This window comes from Salminus brasiliensis, chromosome 25, assembly GCF_030463535.1.
Source record: "Salminus brasiliensis chromosome 25, fSalBra1.hap2, whole genome shotgun sequence".
In the NCBI taxonomy this organism is placed as follows: domain Eukaryota; kingdom Metazoa; phylum Chordata; class Actinopteri; order Characiformes; family Bryconidae; genus Salminus; species Salminus brasiliensis.
In genome coordinates, this window is record NC_132902.1 from 19,390,722 (window position 1) to 19,408,387 (window position 17,666).

General features: G+C 41.5%; 1 protein-coding gene across 1 annotated transcript in view; it reads right to left on the reverse strand.

Annotated features, from left to right (window-relative positions):
* The window catches only part of smad3a (SMAD family member 3a), a 34,423-nt gene that overhangs the window by 12,930 nt on the left and 3,827 nt on the right, over nucleotides 1–17,666 (reverse strand). Inside the window, exons 2-3 of the mRNA XM_072671071.1 lie at nucleotides 535–728; nucleotides 135–269 (exon numbers count right to left, since the gene is read on the reverse strand). Coding sequence (XP_072527172.1) covers nucleotides 135–269; nucleotides 535–728 — 329 coding nt within the window. The remainder of the gene's footprint in view (nucleotides 1–134; nucleotides 270–534; nucleotides 729–17,666) is intronic.

Below are 17,666 nucleotides of genomic sequence, written 5' to 3' on the forward strand. Positions count from 1 at the left end.
AGTATCTCTATTCTCATGAACTATAAAGCAGCGCCTTCACTGTATCCTCGCTGTAACTGCTCTGTGGCTTCATACACCCACACATATTCCAACACAATCCTACTACACACCTATAAACACACTTATATACTTACCTGGGATGTAATTGCTCTGAGGCTCTATGCCAGCGGGGAAGTTTGTGTTTTCGGGGATGGAGTGGCTGTAATCATCTAGAGGAGGAAACTCACTCGGGATCTCTGTGTGGCGAGGCACCAGCACTGGTGGCAGCACTACAGACAGAGAGAACATTAGCATGACCACAAACCGTGTCTTTTACACCAAACACTCACACACCACAATTTCATATAGTTTTGCTTTCACTACATTCTGTACATACAGAACATATCACCCTCATTTGTATGCTTATTACACACAGATGAGTTTTGTGATCACAAAGAAATTACCAATGTTGTCTTTATTATTGGACCTACTGCACCCTGAGGACCTTGCTTCTGTGAGCAACGTTCTAGGAAAACATCACGTTCTGTCTCTTACCTGGCGTCTCTACGCGCTGGTAGTGGTACGGGTTCACACATACTTCGTCCTTCTTCATGTGGAAGGCAAACTCACACAGCTCCACGGCTCTCAGCTCATGGTGTGACTGTAGGTCTGGCCAACGCCACAGCCGGCAGTAGATCACGTGGGGGAGACCTTTTCGATGGGACACCTGCAAACGCCCGTCCAGAGACCTGGCAGAAAGAGAGCGAGAGAGTGAAGATATTTTACACTTGTTACAATATAATAAGCCATGTGCTACTAAACAAGACAAAAGTATCGGGACACTGCTCATTTATTGTTTCTTCCAAAATCAAGGGTATTACAAAAAGACTTTATCTTGCTTTTGTTGGAGTAACTGTCTCTACTGTCCAGGGAAGACTTTCTACTAGATTTAGAAGCATTGCTGTGAGGATCTGACTGCGACAAAAGCGTTAGTGAGTTCAGGATGACCCCACCTCATCCCCAATTTCCCAACTCATACCAAAGGTACTGGATGGGGCACCATCCTTCCATAGGACACAGTTCCACTGCTCCACGGCTGAATGTTGTTCAATGCTGGGGGGTTTTATATCTCACTAGCCCAAGCCTTCTGCTCGGCGATGCCACATTGGCTGCAGGTCAAAAACAGGCAGTGGCGGACTTTGCATGTATCGGAGGAGACCTATGTTAAGTCCTTCCACTGAAAGAACCATTTCTAGTGCTAGGGGAAGCTGCAAACAGGTGGGTTAACTGACCGTACCAAATTGTGAGAAAAGCGAAAGATTTGACCCAACAAAAAAAAAAAGTCAGATAGTATCCATATACAGAAAGCCCTAAGACTGTGTTTATTTGGTGTGTTTGAAACCAAACAAGGTCTGCTGTCCTGAGCTGTGGTTTAAACTAAGGGTGCTTCCAGTTTCTCTGTGATGTGATGTGAAAATGATAAGTCTAATTGTTATTAGACATTTTCTAAACCTGAAGCTCACACTGTAAGGCTAAAGAAAGCCATTAAACACACACACATTCTTTAACAGATCTGCCAAAACTGAACTAATAAACTGACAGACTGTCGGCTGCTTGTTTGGGCAAAAGAATAGCTCCTTTGCTGATTCTGATTGTGCGCCCCTACTTTAAACCCCATATAGTCGATTAGTTTCATGCTGATAAAGCAGGCAGCTCCTCCTTATGTTGCTCCAGACAAGCAGCAAGCCTCTAGCATCATCAGAATCCACTCAGGCATGCTAACACCATCTTACATGGGCTTAGGAGACCACCAGCAGGCATCTTCCTCACACACACTCACACAAGTCCACACCACACTTATGATTAATAGAAAGACAGACACACAAACAACAAATAAAGCATTCTGTTGTTTGTTTCAAGCTGAACAAGCAGAAGTTTCAAACACACACTGACCGGCCACTCCTTTCTACAGTTACTGTCCATTCTATCAGCTCCACTGACCATATAGGAGCACTCTGTAGCTCTATAATTCCAGAATGTAGACCATCTGTTTCTCTGCAGACTCTGTAAGCCTCCTTTCACCCTGTTCCTCACCACAGAGCAGTTAGTATTTGGGTGGTGGGTCATTTTCAGCACTTCAGACACCTCAGCGTCACTGCTGGACTGAGAACAGTCCACCAGCCTGGGATATCCAGCCAATAGAGTCGTGTGGGCAGTAGCATCCTGCGAGCACTGGTGAAGGACTAGAGGATGACCAACACAAACTGTGCAGCAACAGATGAGCTTCTGTCTCTGACATTACATCTACCCATGAATGTCTAATACAGTGGACAGTGAGTGGACACAGTGTTTTGAGTGTGCTGAGAATGACCCAACACCCAAATATTACCTACTCTGTGGTGGTCAGTCCTGTGGGGTCCTGACCATTGAAGAACAGGTTGGAAGGAGGCTAACAGAGTCTGCAGAGCTGATGGCAAAATCAGTACCAACCCCAAAAACACTCATATTCTCATGACACCATGATATAACCTAAATCATAATAATATCATATCTACCATATCATCACATCACCCACCCCTACTCAGGACCTTCTTCTTTGCCTGTCCACCTCTGCACCCACTGGGACAGGCCAGCCCAGACGCTGGGGCCGGCACCAGGAGAACTCTGCCAGCTCCTGCTAGAGCGCTCTCAGCTGCAAAATGTGCTTTCAATTTTTCATAGCAAAGCTTTCACTTCGCTGGCAGTTGTGAAGAGGGGAAAAAAACGATGTAAAAACCAGAAAACCAGACGTCCCATTGAAAGTGTGCGGGTGTATGTGTGTGTGCGTAAAACAGGGAGGGATAGGGAGAGAGAGGGAGGGGGGGGTGAAACTGAGAGGGAAAGAGAGAATTACAACAGCAAATCTACAGAATAAAAAGCTCCATTAGAGATGAATTATGTAATGCAGCTCTCGGTTTATTCAGCCGTGGCCTGTTTTTTTTAAATAATCCACAGCTCTTATTTAATAAAACTTTATACAAGCAAGAGCAGGGCCCTAATTTTCCCTACAGAAACACTCACACACACAGCCAGGGTCAGTGGCCGGACTGCAGAAGGAAGGGCAAGTCTGTGCTTCAGCCTGTGCATGTAAACTCACTGTCATTTCCTCTGGTTTACACTTCAGTGCTCCACACCAGCTACAGAGGCAAATTAAGGTTAATGGAGGCAGGGGAGGGAGGGGAGGGGAGAGGGAACAAAGAGAAAGAGTGAACAGAGAGTGAGAAGTAAGAATAGACAGAGAGAAAAAGACATAGAAGAAAGATTGTGGGTGAGAGAACAGAGAAAACACAGAGAGAGAAAGAGAGAGAGAGAGAGAGAGAGAGAGAGAGAGAGAGAGATCAAAGAGAGAAAGATTAGAAAACAGAAGAACAGAGCAAAAGAGAAAATAAAGAGAAAGAGATATGAGAGAGAGATGGAGAACAGAGAGAAAAGAGAATGAAGAAAAAGAAATGAGAACAGAGAAAGAAAGTGACGAGAGAACAAAGAGAAAGAGAGATGTAAGAACAAATAAAGTGAGAAAGAGAAAAGCAGAAAGTGAGAACAGACAGAGAGAGAAAAGAGAGAGACAGAAAGAAAAAAGTGAAAACAGAGAACAAAGTGAGAAAGAAAAGAAAGTGAAAAGTAAGAGAGAACAGGACAGAGGAAAGAGAGAAATGAGAAAGACAGGGAGAGTGAAAGAGAAAAAAAGAGAAAGTGAAAAGTGAGAATGAACAGCGCGAGAGATAAAAAAGACAGGAGAGTGAGAACCGGTAAAAACTGATAAAAGAGAAAGAGTGAACACATTGAGAAATAAGAGAAAGCTAAAAGTAAGACAGAAAAGAAGAAAAAAGGGCTAAAGAGAGATCAAAGAGACAGAACAAAGAGAACAGAGAGATCAAATAGAATGAGAAAGAGAGAACAAAGAGAAAGAGAACAGAGAGAGAAGTGAGAACAGAGAAAGTGACAGAAGAGAGAGAGAAAGAAAAAAAGAAAAAGGAGAAAGTGAAAAGTCAAAATGAACAGCGCGAAAGAGAGAGAGAGAGAGAGAGAGAGAGAGAAAGAGAGAGAGAAAGACAGAGAACAGAAAAAGGGAAAGTGACAACAGAGAGAGAGAGAGAAAGAGAGAGAGAGAGAGAGAGAGAGAGAGAGAGAGAGAGAGAGAACAAAAAGAGAGAGCATGTAAGTCACAAAGCAAGTTTCCCAGCAGAAAATTTCATTATACCACACTCTCCCAATCAAGCATAGCCTTAAAAACATCATGAAAGCGGATACGGAGCTGTGATGAAGCTACAGTTCACTCAGACCACCAGAAAACAACAGTTTAATAAAACATTTACTCTGACAATAAAACGCAAGACTTCCTTTCTTCTGTACAACAATTTCCTTCAAAAGCTACTTTGTGAATGAACACTAAGGGCTCATGAAAGCTTGGTTGCTGCCTTAAGAAACAGTGCACACAGATTTTGAATGAAATGAAATGTGGGCTAATGTTATTGGTGTTGACGGCTGAACAGCTCTGACTGCAATTCAGGCCCAGTGTTCAGAGGCCAAATCTGTGATTAGGAGTGTAACGATGCTCTCATCCCACGACTCCATTCGATCTGATTCACAACCATATTTTAAACAAAACAAACAAACAAAAAATCCTAACTATGTCCATGTTGTTGCTTAAGCTTCTAACGAGGTCTAAACCGGGAGGTTTATTTGCAAACTTCATCAGATATCTTATTTAACGTGATTCACATGACTATGATCCACGATTCATTATGACAGCATTCCTACACCCCTATCTTTGACCAGAAGCTCCTCAGGAACGGCTTTACCTCCATCCCCTGCAGTCCTGCCCCAGCCACTCCACACATGAATTATGCATGACTGCTGCATTATGCATTTTAGATATGCATCAATGGCACCCATGACACGCTCCTACCCCACATACCCTGAGTGAGTGAAAAGGAGCGAGAGAGTGGAGGGAGAGAGACAGAGAGAGAGAGGGAGTTGGAAAAGGTCATCTTGGTTCAGCAATGCTCCCCAAGCCCTTTAAGAATCCAGGGCACACATACCATATTCTTGACAGACAGGCAGCGACAGAGAAAGAAATATATGGACAAAAGTTTAGGGACACATGCTTACTCATTTCTTTAGAAATCAAGGGTATATAAAAGAGTTTATCCTGCTTTTGTTGAAGTAATGATCTCTACTGTCCAGGAAGGCTTTTGATGATAGTATTGCTGTAAGGTTTGATTGAATTCAGGTCGGAATGTTCTCAAAACTAATGAATGGAGCATCAACCATTATCCCAGAGAACACAGTTCCACGGCTCCACAGCTCAGTGCTGGGGGGCTTTATACCGCTCTAGCCCATGCCTGGCATCAGGTTCATGTTTATCTGCTCCAGATAGATGGCAATACTTTTCTATAGAGACTAGACAAGCTGTGTGTGTGATTTGCACATCTGTCAGCAATGGGTGTAAATTAAAGTGTCTGAATGCATTCATTAGGAGGGGTGTCCACAAACATTTGGACACACAGGGTCCCTGAGCTTCAAAAGGTCCCAGACTTTGCAAACTTTAGCAAATAAGGCCTGAGACATGTTATCTGTTGTAATTATGAACTTTCTCTTGACTCTTTAAGAGTTCAAACCTGACTCATCAAACCCATCATGGGCTCTTCTAAGCAACTGTCTACAGATGTGAAAGGCAAAGCAATGCCCACAAGACAGAGGAAGGCTATAACATGCTAAGCCTTTTCAGCTTTGCAGTATTTACCTGTGGAGGTTGAGATGAGATCTGGAACTCCTGGAGAAAACTACTGGATAGAACTGCTTGTATGCTCATGAGACAGGCAAACCAAAACTCCCATATGCCTGCCAAGCACCTGCATTAAAGCTTAGCTGGTGGGGCATCGCAGCTTGTACAAACACAATCTTCATGTAAGAGTCATAAGAAGTCAATCTTAGCTGTGACCTCATCATAAAACTCAATGTCTGAAGAATGCTAAACATCCAGAGAAGCCAGATGGTTCTGTGAACTGATGCAGTCAAAATATGACTCAATCAGCCAAGGTACTGCTTTTCATGGAAAGAACACCTTGCCTATTGTGAGGCATGTGATGGATCATGTTTTAGGGTTGTGTTGCTGCCAGTGGCTCTGGCACTATTGCGCTATTGTGTGGAGGGAAGAATGGATTCCACAAAACACCTGCATACAGGATAATAAGGTAAATCATACCTTAAAATCACCAAATTCACAGTCCCCTGACCTAAATATCACTGAACCTTCGTCAACAGATTTTAAACAAGCTGTGCAGCAAGACGACTCAAGAACATCACAGAACTAGAGGCTTATAAATGTCCAAATGTTTGTGGACACCCCTTCTAATAAATGCATTCAGCACCTTCAGGATACACCCATTGCTTGAAAATGACTCTCTGAAGCAGAGAAACATGAACCTATTGGCACCATGTCTAATGTCTCTCAGCAATGCTCAAGAATTTAGTAGAAAGCCTTCCCTGGACAAAAGAGACAGTTACTCCAACAAAAGCAGGATAAACTCTGTACATATGAGCTGCATGTGAATAGATATATACTCTACATCTGATGGTGAAATGGCTCAGAACAATACTTTCAGGTCATGGTCTCGATGCAATGAGCCTTCACTTGGATTATATGATACAATAACATGAAAAAGCTCTTTCGTTTCAATGCTCAATCTTGTCTTTGTCACTATTCAGTTCTTTTACAAAAGTCACAGCACTAAGAACTACAGGAAAAGGGAATATTGAAAAGGAGTATTGATTTTTTTCTCTGCTTGGGAAGTAGGTGAACAGCACTGTAGGTCCCACCCACAAACGCAGAAGCACACAAAACAAAAACACACATGTCCAGAGGGAAGGTCTGTCCCACTACCCCTCTGATCTCCCCTACTTGGGTTTAACCGGCTGTTACTTGACTGGAAAGACTGGTGAGATGGGGAAATGGGGGTGGGGGTGGAAGTGGAAGGGGTGGGGGTGAAAGACATGATCCCACAAGGACTGAAGCGAGCAGGCAGACTTAATCTGTAGAGCTGGAACAGAGAGTCTGCAGATATTGTGAAGATCAGCACAGCTCCACAAAACACACTACTAATATCCACTTTACTTGGTAAAGTCTCAGCCAGAAATGTATACAGCATTAAATAAACAAATAAACACTGCTTCTTTAACTACAGATGCACTGATCTGATATATTAGCACAGTATCACCACCAACACTGACCTTATTAAACAGACCGGGTGTAGGTCAGACATGACCAGACATGATTACACAACCATTTCTTACTGTTTTTGTTTCCCATTCCCATTTGTTCAATTCTACACATTTTATATGAAGGAATAAAAAGTGTAGCACTGCTATCAGACCAGTATTCAGTCTCATTCTCGTCTCGAGTTCAGCTATCAGTATCAGTACTGAGTGAAAAAAGCTGCATTCCTTTTTCACATTACATAAATGCTGTCACGCTTTTTTAACCTCACTTGGGTTTATCAAAAGCAAAAGTAATAACTTGAGTCTTCTTGGAGAATTATTGATTAAGTACAGTCAAATTACATAATCCTGTTATGCTGCGAAAAAGAAACCTCAGCTACGAGGAAACTGCAGACACTTTTCAAGGGAAAGCTTTGGAAGTTTCATAAGACATGAACTTGCTGAACTTGCTGATGAATGCAAATGCGATGCACAGAGGCAGGCTATTTAGGTTGGGGGAGGACAAAAGCACAGGGTCTGACAGACCAGATTTTACCCCTCCTTTGACCCTCCTGCCCTTGAGCCCCCCAAAATACCCCTTCCACAATCACTATTTCCAACCCTCCCCCCTGATTCCAAAGCCAGACAGTAGAGTGACAGCATGCAGGCTATGGTCAATAACAGAACTAATTCAGGGTATGGTCACAGCTAATTTCCAATGTTTATCAGTACAAATACAATAAAAGCATATAACACATTAAACAAGTCACAAGTAGACATCATTTCCCAGCTACCAGTCAGTTCCCTATAAGTAGAGATGGCTTAAGACTTTCAATAAGTATAGGTATCCAACCAATATCAGTAGAAAATGTTGGAACAGAGGGTAAAAACAATGAATCTAATCCACTCTGTAACAAATCTAGCCTGAAGCAGTACACTTTACATTGTATGATATGTTGGTAGCTGTGTGTTTCCTCTTGTAGGGCAGTAAAGTGTTTAAGAAGTTTAATGATAGCTCACGTTTGGATTTTCACAAGTGCTTCAAGTAAAAGTAGCCTAGCAGGTTATAAAAGAGCTCATATGCTACATTTTACTTGCATATCATTAATCTCACTCAAAGACTGTAGAAACCATGGATGCTGTGGTTCCATTCCCTTGAGTTCTGTAGAAATTAAGCCAAAACTGTCCACCATGTCCACCTGCAACCGTAGTCTTTGCAGACCAGAGGCGGAGCCAGCCTACTCGCCTACTCATTTGGTAGACCTGCCCCCTTCGCCCATACCTTGCATGTCTCAGATCGCCTTCATTGAGCTTACGGCGCAGAAGCAGTAAAATGGACAGTTTTGTCATTGTGATATGTTGCGCTGTCCATGTTGTCTACAGTCACTGGGTCCACTTATGGCAATTGCATTGGTTTATATATCAAAAACAGTCAGTACAGAATTTTCTATGACCATTTTCAATATATCACTCTAGCATTACTGTAGCACTCTAGCATCACATCACAGTGTAGATATGTGGAATAGTCACATCGCAGGACAAGCAATGTCAAGTAAGGCAAATTTAATGAAATGTTACAACTTCTTTGCTGCTTGATGCAAAAGGAAAATGTATACAGTTGTCATTTTCCATGACATATCCAACAGAGGCAGATCCTACCTGCCCAATATCATTTATTCTACTCCAATCTTGGGAACACTGAGTGCATTAATAGTATTGTGACATGTTGGATTACTGACTTCTGGTAAGATCTTGTGAAACTTCCTGTATTTTTAATATCACAATATATCACAGAAAACTATGGCAATGTCAGTTTTTTTCCAGAACCCTTCAGCCCTACTCTTTATCCCTTCGAATCAAACAGGCTGTTCACAGTATCTTTATCTTTAAGCTATACTGAAATGACCTATTTTCTGACTTGTCGCCTCATATTGTACCTTATTCACATCAGGACTCCTTACTTCTTATATCTTTCATCTTAATCGGTTGTTGGTTGACTAGGTTGACTAGGTTTTTTACTAGGTTGACACACAAACCTTGTATCTCCTTTTTTGATGTTTTTCACTTTTTGCCATAATCTAAATCTGACACTAAGCACTGTCACTGTGCCAAAATTCCTGATGAGTGGACCAAAATCATATTACATATGATCATGTAATAAAATCATGTAACAGAACTTCTTTTTTGTGCCTTTACAAAAAAAGAGTTTGCAACCTAGGGCCAGAGTCCAGCATAGTTTGCTGAATTCTTTGCTCTCACACACCCACTAAACCTGGGTGAGTTGAATCAGGTGTGTTTGAGCAGTAAAAACACAAAACTGTGCAGGAATCCAGCTCTCCAATACCACAGATCCCCACCCCTGCCATACAGAGACTGTAAGGACTGTTTTTAAGGAATTTAACAGTGTTCACACACTACACCAAGCTCACTTAATAAAAAATAAAAAACAAGGAATGGTTTTGCATGATATAGACCCTATTATATCTGGACCAGTATGTATGTATCTATGAGTGATGTGCAATCATCTGAATGTCAATATAAAACTGACAGCAAATTGAGATGATACTGATGAACCAATGTATTAATAACAACACAAACAGAACAAAACAACATGATCCTCAAGCAAGAGTAATTCTGTATTTGTCCAGTTGTGGGTGGGTCATCACCTACTCCACCTACAGTGAAAAACAAAGTCAGAATAAACGAAGCAGCTCGCAATTTTGTAAAAAACCTGGCTTAATCTTCTCCACTGGGTTGGGTTTCTCCCCCTCTGCTAAAGCCATTAGGGCCTTCCTTGTGTAAACAGAAACTAGCTGGAGTCTGATCCGTAGGTGATATCACTGGCCTGCTGGCGGTGGTTATGGGGGCCCAATCTCAGCAGGGGAGCAGAGTATGGCAGACTGAACTCCAAAAGAGACAGACAGCCTCCCTCTATGGCCCTTAGGCCTGTGTAGAATTTGGGAACTCTAGATCTATTAGACAGCTAGATCTGTTAGCTGCTCTTCAACAGGGAAGAGAAGATTTCTGACAACGGAACCTGGACAACATCACTGTGTCAGACTCCCTGCTCCCACCTCGCTGTCCTCATGTCTGTCATTGTCTGTTTATGTAGCCGTGTACCTGATCTACCTTCTGTTCTGTGTTTACCCATGGTCCTGCCTTGGTCCTGCCTCCTCCTCAGGTGTTCCTGGCTCCTTGACATGTCCCCTTGTTATCCCTGTCAGGTGTCCCCTGTTGGTCTCTGTACAAGTAGCCAAAAGGGCTTGCATTTATGTCCAGCCTCCTCAACACAATCGGTGACACTCTAATGAGTGTGGGTGGCTGTAGCAGCGCTTAGCCAAACAGCTAATCTAACTACAATGAGCCGCGTCACGTTTCACGTGGGAGTTACTCGTCCTTCCAAGATCCACTGGTGAGATGGGGAAATCCAAGATCCACTTTGTAAATGATGTGCTAGGAATTAGGCATTATGTCAGGATGTAATGAGGTGAGTTTATCTCAGGGTCTCTACACATGGAGGCACAATGAGGTATGTGGGTCTATAGCAGTCACATTTGATAAGAAGCAGCTTCTTGTTACAGAGGTTAATAACATGTAACAAGAAGTGTTAGTGGTAGAACGAGTTCAGGGTGCAAATATTGGTAAATGGGCTGATGCACGAGATTGGAAGCTATTGGCAGATGCAGGCACTAAACTACAAGTTTCATACTACGTTGGAGTAATTACACTAAGGCCGGATATGTTTGTACACGGATAGTTTCATTTATAGAGCAAACAGTGCCATTTGAAGATGAAGTCAATAGAGCTTATGAAAGAAAGAGGTAAAAATATGCAGATCTGATGGCTGAGAGTGGCAGACATATATTAGACGAGTAGAAGAAACTGTCAGAAGTAGCTGAAAGATTTATGGTTGTGGATACGAAGGGCTGAGGTTGGGCGGGGAATGGCAGTTTGTGAGTGGATGAGCAGGTGTAGGGTGGTCTGAAGAATCTAACGAAGAGAGCGGTGCCTTCCTGATGACCCTGATGAAGAGCTTGCAATGTAGTGGGTGATTAGAGTATGGGTGACAGAAATGGGCCGGGCACTATGTGTAACCTCAGTTATTAGGTGCAGGATGTTGTCATCTTATGACTATTTACTTATGATTATTAGCCTGCACAGTGTAGAGAGAAGTAGATAACTTCTGCCAGGGAACATTTAAAGTAAGCACTTTTTTTTATTCAGAGTGAATGTGCTGCTAAAGAGCTGTCTGATCTGAATATATAGAAAGTATATTTACATACCTAAGAATGTTTTGTTTTCTAATATTTCTAGTTTGTTGAATCGTGTTAGGACCAGCTGCTGAGCTTCGAACATGCAAATTTTCTACATTTAAAAATTTTGTTTTTTTTAGTGAATTTGACATATATTTGAATATGAACTCTGACAGCCTTGATGAATACCTTTCCTATAGCAAACTGTCCAATCAACAATAATCTCATACGGACAAAGATTGCTTGTTTAAAAATAGATTAAATTAGATTAAACTCTGACTCTCCAACTCATAAGCCAGTAGATGTAGCCCCTTCCAGAACATCTACAACTTCTACATTTACCATTGCTGCTCTGTACAGTAAAAGAAAACTGCATCATCTAGCACTATTTGAAAAACAGACGTTCCTGTACAAGTCTAGTGTCGCTCTTGGATGCAGTGTGCCTCATTTCTGCAACGAGCCTGGGCATGCAACAGCATTCAGATTAGATCACCAACTGTGTATGACATGAGTGATATGCAATATGGCAAAAAGCGTAACATAAATGCTATAACTTGTTAGGGATTCCAGATTATCTTATCTATTTATGGTTGTGTGTTTTCCTACTGAATTCTTGATGCAACCTTTCAACAAACAATTTGAATCCTATAAAAATTGAAAAGTAGGACACAAAGGGTGGCAATACTCTCTTGGTCTTTGAATAAATGGGATAAATAAATGGCTACTGCGATTACGCGGATTAGTCTCACTGCAGACTTTAAAGAAAGTCTCTTGAAAAGTGCAGACAAATTTCAAAACATCCCTCGCTAAGCACCCCTCCTCACGTCCAATGCAAACACAGACGTGCATCCATTTACAAGCCTTTCTGAAACACTCCGGAGCCTCAAAGAAGTGCTATTTTTGCCTGGCAGTCTGCGGCTGCCTGAGAGCCCGTAGTGGCAGTAGTAGTGCGCGTGGTCCCAGCCGTGATGACAGAGCAGCACAAAGCAGGCTTGTTGTCTGCTGTACAGAGTGTCTATTATCCCAGCAGATACGGAGGCGGCGAGGAGCTTTCTAAACCTTCAACCCCAGCAGCAACCACAAACCAAGCAGTGGCCCACGCCCTCCCCTGGGTAGACACAGCATTCCAGAGGGATGACTAACAAGAGTGCCTACACGGACACACACGCACACACACACACACGCACACACACACACACACACCGACACCAGGATTACACACACAAACATACACATACACACATGTACACATTAAGGATGGGACAGTCACTGGTTTAAATGATACCTCATGTAGAATGTAAGCTAGTGCTGACCCAATCTTTAGGAGGGCGCTGATTCAGTCCCCTGTGATTCCACAGCCAACCTATTGCCAGGGCTCCCAGAGAATGTAACTGGCCGTGCTCTTTTTAAGGGGGTAGGAAGACCTCTCTCCCTGTCAATCAGTGCAATGCAAGCCAGTACAAATGTCTGTTACCTGGCAGTTACTGAGTTAGTATTCTCCTCTAAGCGTGTTCAGCTGTCCAGTAATTGAGCTGGAAAAGAAGCTACTGGTCGGCTTCATGTGACTTGGAGCAGGCACAAACTAGCCTACATCTTCCTAGCGCTGGTAGCGTTGCATGATGGGGAAGTCCTAGTTACTAAGTATTAATGAACAGGTTTGTTTCAAAGAAGGAAGCATAGAAGAACTACCACGGCTGACTAAAGGCAACCGCACACTGGAGGCAAAGCTCCACATCACAGCACCAGAGGATCCCTGGCCCCAGGTAGCAGATAAAGCGAACCGCGGCTACACCACACTGGAAGCATCAAAGAAATGCACAGGAAAATAAGAAGCTCAAGTTTATTTGACACAATTCATACAGATTTAACAATCATACATGTTTCAGCATCTGCTTAGTGTGTTTGCTGTTGGTGTCAGCTAACCAACTTCCAACTAACCAACAAATTCAAAAGTTATCATGCTAAAAAGAGTGACATAAACTATATGTCCAAATGTTTGTGGACACCTATTCTAATGAATGCATTCATGTTAAGTTGCACCCATTGCTGACACAGATGTGCAAACACACACACACACAGCTTGTCTAGTCCCTTTGGAAGATAAATATAAACTTATTGTCGCCATGAGTTGGGATGAGTTTTGGTGGTGACCATCCAACATCCTGACCTCACTAACTCTTGTAGCTGAATGCAATCAAATCTTCATAGAAATGTTCCAGAATCTAGTAGAAAGACTACCCTTGACAGTAGAGACAGTTACTCCAACAAAAGTGGGATAAAATATTTTTTTTTATTTCAGAAGAAACAATGAATGAGATGTTTCCCAATACTTTTGTCCAGATAGTGTATGATGTGACTATGTTGTAGTTACGACTGCCAATCATCCATGGCAATAACTCATTGGTTTTCCTTGGTTTAATTCATTAATTAACTTTCACAAGGTTAAATACTAAGACTGATTGATTAAACAAGGGCTGGAAAAGTACCTTTGTGTCTATTTCAGATTTATTCCGTTTTGGTGTATATTAAGTATAATTCTGTATATTTAGATGTCTGTTTTCTTTTGGATTGCCTTTGTATGAAATGTGCTTGACACACATTGCCTTCACGTCCCTTATCCATGTTAACTGCAATTAACTAAATTACTATAAACCTTATTACATTAACTGCAATACTTGTAAATCTGTGTATGGTTATCATCTATTTGAATAGTGCAATAAAAAAAAACGTCAACTGATATACATTATATGGACAAAAGTATTGGGACACCTACCTACTCATTGTTTCCTCAGAAATCAACAGTATTAAAGAAGAGTTTATGCTGCTTTTGTTGAAGATTTGATTGCATTCAGCAAGAAGAGCTTTAGTGAGGTCAGGATGCTGGATGATTACCACCCCAACTCATCCCATACTGAATGGAGCACCATTCATCATTCCAGAGAACACAAATCTTCCACTGCTCCACAGGTCAATGCTGGAGGGTTCTACCTCTAGCCTCTAGCCCACGCCTGGTATTAGGCATGGTGCCAATAGGTACATGTTTATCTGCTCCAGAGAGTCCTATTCTATTGGCAATATTCTACAGGGGCTAGACACAAAGTAGCTGAATGCATTCATTTGGACATGCAGTTTAATAGATACACCTGCACATGATCACACACGTTCACAACACATTCATGTTAAACCCGCACTAACCCTACACACTGCTGCTCGTGTGCACAGACAATGAGCATGCACAGCTACTCCTCACCACAACCGCAGCCAAACCTGGCACCTGCAACTCGTCACTGTGGTCATGCACACACTGAGTGACATATTTTAGAAGTGAGAACTGCGCCATTTAGAGGCTAAAAATATTTTGAACAAGAACCAAAACCTCTCCCAGTACAACTTAAACCTCTTTCAGTACAACCTAAACCTCTCCCAGTTCAACCAAAACCTCTCCCAGTACAACCTAATCCTCTCCCAGTTCAACCTAAACCTCTTCCAGTACAACCAAAACCCCTATCAGTTAATCCTAAACCTCTCTCAGTACAACCTAAACCTTCCGGTTCAACCAAAACCTCTCCCAGTACAACCTAAACCTCTCCCAGTTCAACCAAAACCTCTCCCAGTACAACCTAAACCTCTCTGAGTACAACCTAAACCTCTCCCAGTTCAACCTAAACCTCTCTCAGTACAACCTAAACCTCTCCCAGTTCAACCTACACCTCTCCCAGTACAACCTAAACCCCTATCAGTACAACCTACACCTCTCCCAGTACAACCTAAACCCCTATCAGTACAACCTAAACCTCTCCCAGTTCAACCTAAATCTCTCCCAGTACAACCTAAACCCCTATCAGTACAACCTAAACCTCTCCCTATACAACCTCCCAGTACCAGTACATGTAATGCATGTACCTTTAATCTTTTCAGGATACAATCCAGATACTAGTCACATGACCAGGTGTAAACGGGGTCTTAGGGTCTTAACTTACTCACACTTATGTTTTTCAATCTAATTAATTTTCAATCTGATCTCTATCTACTTCCATTAAAAAAACAGACAGATATGTGTGAAGAACCGATGCAGAGTTTTTTTTTTTTACCAATTTAAAGGTTCTTCACACTCTCTCCATGTCATCGTTCAAAGAACCAGTGTAGTGTAGCACATGCAATTTCACCCAAGACCACGTTTTATTCACGGCCCCTCTGTGGAAGTCCTTGACAGTTGAACAGAAAAACCTGAAAAAGTCCTAAAGCACTAAGACAAAAAACTATCAACAGATCATTAACTGCACTGAGGGACAGTGAACACCAAAAGCTCCTGTCACTCAAACGCTAGAGCGACTGGAGCTGTCAGTAGCATGTTGATTTTACCGTCTGCCTCCTCCAAACAATAACCGTGATTCATCTTCCACCGTCTCAGGTTCACCTCCTGCAGACGAACCTGGCTTTGAAGATGCGCCCCTCCTACACAAGACATTCCAAGCAGATCAATTAAAAAAAAAAAAAACGATGGAAACTGATATCTTATCAAAAGCTGCTTTGAATCGCAGGATGCAGGATCGGGTTTCAATACGCAGAACCTGAGGCCAGACACCTCCTCAGGGTGCAGACATTCAGCCTCAAGGAGAGGGAAAGAACAACTTCTGTCGTGACAGCAGACATCGCTTGCCCTGGCTTCACTGATAAACCGCTCTTGTTTGCACAGCCGACTGAATCACACCACACTCACGGGCTTCTTCTTCACGGCTCTGCGCGCTTTGAAGCTCTTCGCGAGGGGCGTGTAAAGCAAAACGAGACTGCGATTGGAGACAGAGCAGGCTTCTCAGAACGCCGATACAGACAGATGCATTGTGCAGACATCCTCTGCACTGCTGGCTCTCTGCTGGGTCAAGCAGGATGTGCGTGGGGCTGAGGGAGGACACAAACAGGTGCAGAGTATCGCTTTTAAAACAAAAGGGCCTCAAACTAATCTGGCTGTGGTTTTAAGCTGTAAGGGCTGGGTCTCAGACGTGAGCTTAGTCTTTAGAAGGGTTTTAAGTGGGGGAATCCCTACTGATGAACTTTAGTCAAAGAACAAGGTTTTTGTGACCCCAGATAGGGTTAAAACGCATACCCATTTTACATGTGATCATATGGAGTGTCTACAGAAAATACACAGGATCATGTTTTGTCACATCTTATCCATAGTATTACGTACATTTTATGTGATCATATGATAAAGTGTAATCAATATCAGTACTAGGTTTCAATATCTGTTGGTCTCAGTCTAAAGTATTCATATACCGAGTAAAACAGCTCTATTATTTTTACTGCTGTTGTTTAATGATACTACTTTAATTTTAATACAGCTTTCACAGCAGTCATTTCTGCTTAACTTAACAATACTATCCATAACATGTTCTTTATGACACATTTATAATGCTTATAATTATAATATAACTATTATGCAACTTCCCTTTTATTACAATGTTTTGTTATTTCACATTTCTGTTTCACTAAAAATAAAAATAAAAATCTTATTTGTACTTCACATATACATTGTGTCCATTTATTTTAACAATCATTTACTGCTAAATAATACTCTTATTATATTTGTATACAGCTTGTTATGTATGCTTCATTTAACAGTCCTAAACTCTACAATACTTTTACACAGATTTTATAACTAGTCTTTATACATATATATATATATATATATATATATATATATATATATAGATTATTTCAATTAGCAAACTCAAACTTTAGTAGTACTTTAACACAGCTTTTGTAATAGCATCTTTGTTACCTCTATTTTGCTGAGCAATACTATACTTTACTTGTACTTTACAACACTCTTATTATTTGTATACAGCTTTTTGTTATGTATGTTTCATTTAACAATTCTAAACTTTACAATACTTTTACACAGCTTTTATAACTAGTTATTATATGTATATATACATATACATACACACACAACTGTATAATACATTTATACATATTTTGTAACAGCTCTTGATTATTTCATTTAGCAAACTCAAACTTTACTAGTACTTTACAACACTTTTACACTACCTTTGTAATAGCACTATCTTTGTTACCTCTATTTTACTATACTTTACTCATACGTTACAACACCTTTGTTCGTTTTAATCACAAACGTGTTACACTAAAATTTCTAAGTTTAAAGGGAACAACTGTTGTTGAATAAGGCCAACTATG